At 35.4% G+C, this 9,625-nt stretch overlaps 1 protein-coding gene across 1 annotated transcript in view; it reads right to left on the bottom strand.

Annotated features, from left to right (window-relative positions):
* LOC141429039 (dopaminechrome tautomerase-like) overlaps window positions 1–8,950 on the bottom strand; it is a 65,936-nt gene extending 56,986 nt beyond the window's left edge. Inside the window, exon 1 of the mRNA XM_074089188.1 lies at window positions 8,847–8,950. Coding sequence (XP_073945289.1) covers window positions 8,847–8,867 — 21 coding nt within the window. The 5' untranslated portion in view covers window positions 8,868–8,950. The remainder of the gene's footprint in view (window positions 1–8,846) is intronic.
* Between the last annotated feature and the right edge of the window lie 675 nt (window positions 8,951–9,625).

Below are 9,625 nucleotides of genomic sequence, written 5' to 3' on the forward strand. Positions count from 1 at the left end.
TCCTTAGTTTTCTAATGTTTTTTGTAGCTTATTATATTAATAACAACGGCTTTAAGCAATATAGTATCCCATATTTACTTCAAAGTTCATTGTCTTCGAGATATTTGGCATCAAAGTTGAACAATTTTAGGTCAAAAAACTGGTTTTCTGGCCATAACTTTTGTGTTAATTAGTTTCAAATGAAAACCCTGGACACGTTTTTAGAGACGTCAAAGACGAACCCAAATATGTAGATTTCGTATATGTTAGATCTTTCACGTCAATAGAGATACGAAATAAGTGTTTTTTCAGACAATGTTTAAAAAAACATACAAAATTAAGTATTTTTTTTTTTTTCAAAATCCGCTAGACGAAAATGGAGATAAAAGATTGGAAAACCGATAGCCGTTTGACTTATAATTCTATCTGTAGTGCAAAAGTAGGAGATACGATTCAAAACTTGTCAAAAATCGATGAAAACCTCGGGTAGCCCCTTAAAATCGAAACTTATAAAAGTGCAGACGACATGTGATCTCACATTATCAGTAGGTAGGTACAAGCAAAAAACAATAAGTCAGTTGATTTTCGGAATACTTCTCAAGCAGCGAATCAAGATTTACATCTCTATTATAGGGTAGGTACTGAAAAATATGTTTTGTGAATGCACGTGTTTTGTTGTAGGTAGTACCTAGGTAGTTTCTTACTACGTTTAGGTTCTATTTTTTGGTATTATTTTCGTATACCGTGTATCACCTACTCGAGTGCTATCATTTCCCACGCACTGACATGTAACTTGCGCGTTACATGTTATGTAGTTATATAATTTCTAATACTTAACACTAAAATTAGTTACGGCATATCAAATACCGCATAGGAAGCAGCTATAATTTAGTAAACGCGAAAAGCAATAACTTTATTTTAACATCCTAACATTTAATTATATTTAAGTTTTATTAGTCCTATCCTGTATAAAATAACGCTGTGACATAATAGTACATAACGCTGTGACTTCGTTAAAGTTGCCTCTGAAGACTTATATCCATCCACCCAATCCTACTCATGAAAATCCGAAAATAGTAAGTGCAAATGCATTTTTGACGACAAGGTATTATAAAGCAGTTGGCCTTATCCATAAAGTAATAAATACCTACATCATTTCCGCATGTTTTGCCTTTCGCTTATTGAAGTGGAAAAAATGCGCACCTCTGTTAATTATGAGCAGATATATTTAGTAAATTCCAGGTGTTTAAGTAAATGTGTAGCAGTAGCGAAGCGTCTATAGAACCCGAGTCCCACTGGCTTGCCCAACATTTACAAAATAGGACAACAGTACGTTCAGGATTTGTGAAAGATGTAAGAGATTTTGCTTCGGCTTTACCATGAAAATATCTGACGCTTCGCCACTGATTGTGTAGTAAAGTAAATAAGTGGAAAAACTTGAAATTATTCTGATTTTCTCTTCGATATGCTGTCTTGATTTATCCAGTGACAGTTATTCGCTAGTTAACAAACAAATCGTGGGATAAACAAGATGTATAGTAAGGTCACTTTAAATTCCAACATTAAAACTGGGTTATGTCTTTCAACATATCATATTGTAGTGAAGATATTTACATAATATCAACTGGTGGAATCACGCGCAACGTGCAAGGTCGTAATGAGAGAAAACGGTCGCGGAACCTTTGGTGGGACCTTTATGCAATGTGCGTACGACACGGAGGCATCGTAACTGTCAAACGCACTAAATAAAGGCGTTATTTCAAATGATAAGCTGTATGCGCTATTAAGCTCGCTGCGCCCCCTTAAAAGCAGCAATGCAATGACAATCTGTACTATATAATATTTCAACTACCTATTTATCATATTCAAAAGATAGACAAAGGCAGGATAGACTGGCAAAACAAATTTATAGAAATCGTAGGCCAGTGCCCTTAGTGTAAGTTTTCGGTTATAAAATACGTCTCGATCGCGTTCGCGTTTAAGTCTCACTTTGTATGCAAACACGAACAGCGCCTCTAGCGGAACGTTTGCGATGTTCGTGTTTCCATGTACCGGAAACTTACACTAAGGGTACAGTAGGATAGACAGCGTAGTTACGCCCCCGTTTTTTGGGATTTCTCTACCCTCAATAATTTGAAAGCATCCCGACTGACTACTTTTAGAAAATCTAAAAGTGGTCAGTCGGGATTATAGAACAAGTTAGGATGTGCGTTACTGGGCAGTTATTAATAAATATCATACGTATAGGGTACCTTTGTTATGTTACATAAGTGGGGTCGCATCAACATGATAGGTACTACTTATTAACTATGACCTTATTATGACAAGAAAGTCTTAGTATTCACAGACTCGATAATCTACTATTTACACAGCTATAATAATTTGAAGTATAAGAACATTATTGCAGTATAAAGCAGTTAACACTTAATCTTAATTTGGGTCCTTCCGGATACAATTAAGTAGATCTACTGGTTTTTTTTTGTATATAAAGTTTGACACTTGTTAGGTATTAATTTTTTATCTTGATGAATGATGAAATGGCTCATAAGATGTTGAAAAAACCGATCAAGTGCGAGTCGAGCTTGTGTATGGAGGGTTCCGTACGATAAAATATTTTTACTATATATTTACTGTAGCTTTTCCAGGAAGTTATCTTAAAAATATTTTATGTATTTATTTCAAAATGTATCTAAAAGTAGAGTTTGCAAAATCTTTTCTTTTTTGTAGATTAGCTTCCCAAAAGTGCCCTCCAAATTCAAAATACATTTATTTGCGAAACTCTTTTTTTGTATTGGGAATCATAATTGTATAAGTCTGCCACAACTTAATTGATCCGGTCAAATCGGAGTAGGTACAGTCGAGGGCATAATTCTTTTTATTTTTTTTAACAGTATAGGCTTGCGTTTGGCCACAATCACGCCTGATGGAAAGCGAGGATGAGGCCTACGATGGATCACGCTTAGCTAGTAAATGCTCATTCACCCTAGACTTGAAAGCGGCCAAATTGTAGTGTTCAGGAAACACAGTCGCAGGCAGGGAATTCCACTCTAAATAAATAAATGTCTATAAAGCTATATAGCATCAAATATATGTAGACAGCGACCTTACGGTTATTGACATGAAGGTGTATAGATATTTGTGACGTCTTGGTAATGTATATATTTTATGCCCTTGACTGTGCCTACATAAATTTTGATGTGATAGACGGACAAACAGACAGTGACCCTAAAGGATTCTGTTTTGTTACTCGTATGTAAGGAACTCTAAAATTACTGTTCATATGCAGACTAATTATTATAGAACAAGCTTAATAGTGTTTGTAACACAATAGACAAGCTAAGCGCCTTAAACGTAATCTGTCATAATTTGTGCCATATTAGTCATGTACATACTTCATCATAATTGACATAACGCATTTGTTTACGAGCTCGTTTACTGTCATAATATGTTATGTTATGTTGACATATTAAATTTTATGTCTGTCATTTTTATAGGTACTAACTATTCAAATATTTATAAAGTACATAACATCTAAATAACGGTACATTGATGTCTAACAAAATCTTAGAGTACGACTTTTTTCTAATGAGGGCTACCGTATAGTTTATGGCTTTCAAAGTCTGTTATAAGATTAAAATCATATTTAATACACCTTAACCATACCATTATCGAGCATGCCACAGTGTTGCATAGTTTTTGTTCAAAAACATTAAACAAAACTGTATTATTACATTGCCATAATTTTCAGATATTGTATACGCAAAAAAGTAACAAAATCTTGAAAAAAAGACTAGAGTACGACTTTTTTCAAATTATGTCTACATGTGGTTCGTTTTAAATTGCTAAAAGTTTTCATACATATGTGGCGTTATTCAGGAAGGAAGTTTAGATTATCCACTTAAAAATCAAGGGTCGATCGGTGCCAAAACTGTCGCTTTACTTTTTTCGACCTGTATGCGTCACTTTCATTTGAACTAGCAAGTAAGAGACAAAGACAGTTTAGTTCGGCAGCAAATTTCATGTGCGTGCGTTAAGTGTGAAATCCGATTCTATTAGTCAAGTCATGCTTCACAAGACAATACGGTCGTAGTTATACAGTTAGACACCCTTTTCTGATTTATGACTGCAGTGTGAAAATGTATGTGAGAATATACTCCTCTGCTGCTCTGTTCCAACGGCAGGCGAAAAAACGAGTTTTGAAGAAGTACATAATGTTATGTCCGATAAAAAATATAAAAAAATATCATGGTACATTTGACACCAATTCTGAGGGGAGGCCTGTGCCCTGCAGTGGGACGTATATAGGCTGGGATGATGATGATTGACCTAGTCCCAAACTAAGCAAAGCTTGTACTATGGACACTAGGCAACGGATGAACATACTTATACAGATAAATACATACTTACATAAATACATATTAAACATCCAGGACCCGAGAACAAACATTCGTATTATTCATACAATACAAATATCTGCCCCGGCCGGGATTCGAACCCGGGACCTTAAGCTTCGTAGTCTGTTATTATCACTTGCACTTGTTTATATATATTATTATCTGTATTGTGTATCTCTTTATTATTGTTTATTGATTGAAAAAGCCGTGGTGGCCGAGTGGTTTGACCTATGACCTCTTAAGCAGAGGATCGTGGGTTCAAATCCCGGCTCGCACCTCTTAGTTTTTCGAAATTCATGTGCGAAATTACATTTGAAATTTACCACGAGCTTTCCGGTGAAGAAAAACATCGTGAGGAAACCAGCACAAGCCTACGAAGCAATTCAGTGGTGTGTGTGAAGCTCCCAATCCGCACTGGGCCCGCGTGGGAACTACGGCACAAGCCCTCTCATTCTGAGAGGAGGCCTGTGCCCAGCAGCGGGACATTTATAGGCTAGGAGGATGATGATGATGATGACTATCATTTGGTCTTAAGCCGAGTTTAGACTGGCAAGAAAAATCGTGCAACTTGCATTTCATTGCGGTGCTCGATTGACTACTACAAACTCGTTGGCTTTAAGTAATGCAACTTGCACAATTTTTCTTGCAAGTCTAAACTCGGCTTTAGTACAAACTTTCAAAGTATGTGCTGTTAGTGGTCACTCAAGACAATAAAACTTGTTGTATCATGCTTTAAGCCGAGTTTAGGCTTGCAAGAAAAATCGTGCAAGTTGCATTAGGTACATTGCGGCGCTCGATTGACCACACTTCAAACTCGTTGGCTTTACGGCCTCGCAATGTAATGCAAATTGCGCGATTTTTCTTGCAATTTTAAACGCGGCTTTAGAATGACGTTAAGAGATACATGCGAAAGGTTGTCCATAGTAAGTTTTTTCGCCTGCCGTTGGAACAGAGTTCATAGGTATCTATTGTTTTCATAATGTTCAAATCAGCAATACTGTAAAAGAATGTTCGTCTTGTGGAGGTGCATGCCTCCAGATTTTTAACACTTAAAAACATGATCATTATACAAATAAGTTTTCATAAAAAAAATGGTACAAACTAACTAATTAAAGTAGTTGACTCCAAAACTGATATACTCGTACTATGAAAGGCCAACCAGACAACCAGACATCTTACCTAACTAATTTATTAACGTACGATAACAATATTTCAGTTAAAAAACTCCAGTTAACCATCTCACAAACTTAGCATGAAATAAAAAAGATGTTTGGAGGTTTGGATGTTCGTTACTCAATCAAGTCTAAACCGCTAACCGATTTAGATGAAATTCGGTATACAGTGAGTCCCTATCGCTAAGTAATAATTTTAAAAACCAATGCTCCAGTAAAATGGCCAAGCAATAAATCGTTTCGAACAGAACAAACCGATAAATAATAATACACCTTACGAGTATAAATATCCTGTCGTTACCTCAAGCATAGAACCGTAAATAATGTAGTGTCTAACGCAATAAGTACTAAAGATCATATCTTAATTGTTTTCATGCGTAGATGTGATCAAGGTACTAAAGCACGTCCTACTTTTCTTTAACGAGCCGTAAAAGATATTTCTGCAGTACAGTTATTTCCTCGCTAATTTCAATAACCTGCAATAGACAATATCTTGGAATGCGCCGTATGTGGTAAGAAGCAGGTAAGTTTTGGAAACAATAGGCGATTCTATCCCTGAGAACGATTGACGCCGAAGTAATTAAGTAATAGGTTTAGCTTTAATTATCAGTTGTGTTTTTAACTAATATGGTTAACAATAAGTACCCTGTACATGAAACTCTTGCAAAAGCAAACCGTCAAGAAGCTCAGCATGAGAAGCGTCTTTAATTTCAAAACGTTCGAGATAAAAATATGCCTCTTTTTGTGATTTTCCAATTGTGATACATGTAATTAGCTAATTAACGCAGACACCACGACATGACACTTTGATTGATATGCCGTCAACTACGTGTATAAATGTAGACTTAACTTGATCTTGGCTAATTGTTGAGATGTTAGGATAGGTCGTGGATATTTTGGAGTTTATATTTTTAACGTGAAAGATTCTGATCTTATACCTTTCTATCTACCTTTGCCTTACCTTTACCTTAACTACTTAGTCGATAGATCAAAAGGAAAAAATAGGTATCCCTAAATAAAATGTCGCCTTGAAAACTTCGCGCGTGCAATAACTTGTTCCAGCCGACTTTAGACTAAGCCGATTTCTATTTATTTATTACACCTGGCTTGAACAAACAACACAATTAAGTGCACTATATAGGTACCACAAAGCTATCTAACGTTTTACGCGTGTAATATAAACCTTCTGTTAATAAGTAGGTGCATGGTGCCTTGTTATCCTTATTAGATAAAGTAAACAGTACATTTTTACTTTTTATTGTTAACCAAAAAAATCTAATAAATAGTTTTAAAGAATATGTTAGTTTTTAACGCATTTTCCAAAGAAAAAAAAACATGTTTGGAGTGTGTTAGTTCTAAATCACCCTTCTATTTAAATCTTTGACTAGTCCTGATGGTTGTTCTTATTTCAAATGCTCGTAGGATTCTGAAAATTTAGAGCGCTCAATATCATTTTGTTTTAGTGTGCATTCAAAAACCTTAGATTTGCAATACATACTTTAATTTAATTTAAATTTAAATTATAATTTAAATTTAAAATTTAAATTTGGCACCGTGTTATAAAAGATAGAGAAATGGCTGAAGATAGTATCGGAGGACCAAATACGAATCACTTCACTTATGTAAGTATGTATTATGATTTCATTTGCCTTATAGAAAAACAAGAACAAGAACAGACAGACAACAGATAACAAGTTAGGTCAGGTTAGTTCAATATCAATTCTGAAGAAAATACTGTTTCATAAATAAATTACTTTATGACAAAGGAAAATAGTGGAAAACGATACATTACGGCATATGCAATTCGGGGAAACGATAGAGAACCCAAAAATCCACTTCAGATCGCTGAACCAGCGTAGTGAGCAAATTTGTAGAGCACACTTGCTACATTGCCTATGCCTATATAAAAGTGTGTAGTATAAAGCCATGTTTCCTAAGTTTTTGCTGTTATCTCGTACAATGGAGGCAACGTTCCAATGCTTTGGTATGGAGACAACTTCCTCTCCCCAGCTCACGGGTATTGTTACCACATATGTATTAGTAAACTCGTAGCTGGCGAATTATCAGACAATGAACTATTGTTTACGTCGCAACGAGTATTAACTTAATTAACAACATTTTGTATGTTTACTAACAACGATCACGGTTGTTTCATAATTATTATTAGCTACTGTGATGTACCTATTCTGCAACTATTGATAAAATAGGGAAAACTATATATGGCCGGCTCATATTGCAATATGTTGCAATTGCTCAAATTGCAATCATTTACTATTTTTAATTAACTTTTAATGATTATAGGTACAGTCAACGTCACAAATAAGTGATCATTTCTGTACCTTGTCGCTTTCAGTCGTTACACAATTTCGTACCGCTTTTCAAACATGACGTTAATGTGACAAGGTACAAAAGTGATCACTTATTTATGACGTTGACTGTACCTACTCGTACCTAACCCAAAAAAGGTGCATTCCGTTTTATCAATACTTCTATGATTTTTATGGTCTTATATTTTACAAAAAAATAATGCGATATATTTATAGATGAAGACAGCACTTTAGATAAATGTATGTAGTATTAAGTTATTCAAATTGTCCCATAGATATATATTCGGATGTTACAAGTATGTTCTTAAGGGAATTATATGACACATCTAGTGATGAATTGATAACTAGTGTTTCTATCATAATCACACCAATTCATTGCTGCGATAAAATGGCTAGACTCTTAGCGGGCCCAGTAATCAGTGTCAGGGAGCTAAGAAACTTCACAATTCAACAACAACTTCACATGATCATAGTACTTCACAGATATAGATAATAGATATTAAGTATATTGCTTCACAGGAATAACGTAAATAAATGCTTATAATATGTGGGATATCGGGCTTGCATGAAATGCTTAGCTTCAAAATAAATATGTGAGACAATTTTGTGAGGCTTTACTTTTCTCATTTAAGGATTTAAAAAATCATTAATCCTGATTTAGTGATGACAATTTGATACGTTTTGAGTCTGGAACTATAGTAAACTATGGTTCGCGTTGCCCGTCAAACAATGATTAAAAGTAAAAAATGCATTTCGTTTTTTATTCGCAACTCTTGCACTATATGCTAACATTAAAATCAATACACATAAAGTGACAAGCCTTTACGTAGCCTTTTTCTTTACAAGGATGACAATATTTTTTATCTCTTATTTATTACACTAATAATCAACCACAATTAAAAACCCGGATACTTCTAAAATGAATCAACACTACATGTTCTAACTAATGAAACGAGTAACAAACTCTTAAGTACCTGATAATGATGAGATGACATGCGCAGGCGATCAGATTGATATTCGACACGTGACCGAGCGCGGGCGGGCGTACAACGACGGTTGCTGCCTCTACTGGAGGAACAAGCACTCGGCGCGGTACAAAGTACTCGCCCCCCTACAACCTTAAAAGTAAAAGTGGTCGATCCCGGAGGCGTGTCCGCGCCAACAACAGCCGTTACTCGATTATTACGTTAAACGGAGCTGTATTATCAAAGTGCGTGGACTCGATACAAGATACCAAACACAAGCTCTTTTTCTTTAGGCCGGAACGGTTACTGGGTCTCAAGGTCATTAGGTTGTGATTTTGACAGCCGAGGGCACTGCAAGCTCTTTTCATTAAAATAATGCAAGATCAGATGTATAATTTCACATAAGGTCACAGTTATAATTAGCACTGTTTCATGCATGGTCAGATCGCTCAGATCGTATCTTAAAGAGATTTTAAAAAGATTTTATAGGTGTATTGATAATTTGCTGAGCAGAGGTCAGAGAAGATCTGTCCAGGTTCACATACGACGTTGAAATATTGTGTACACCTACTTGTGACTTATGTCTAACAGTACATACGGCTGATGTGATGATGGTGATGATTATTTTCAATACTTAACAAGCTGTAGTAGCCTACACTGGGGTGCGACCCTAAATTATCAAAATTTGTACGCTAACCATTATTATTTTTATATCTGTAGTGAGCACGACTGGGAACTTTAGTTCAAGCGTCTACATTCTGAGAAGACGCATGTGCGCCTAGACTAGA

This window comes from Choristoneura fumiferana, chromosome 6 (assembly GCF_025370935.1).
Source record: "Choristoneura fumiferana chromosome 6, NRCan_CFum_1, whole genome shotgun sequence".
In the NCBI taxonomy this organism is placed as follows: domain Eukaryota; kingdom Metazoa; phylum Arthropoda; class Insecta; order Lepidoptera; family Tortricidae; genus Choristoneura; species Choristoneura fumiferana.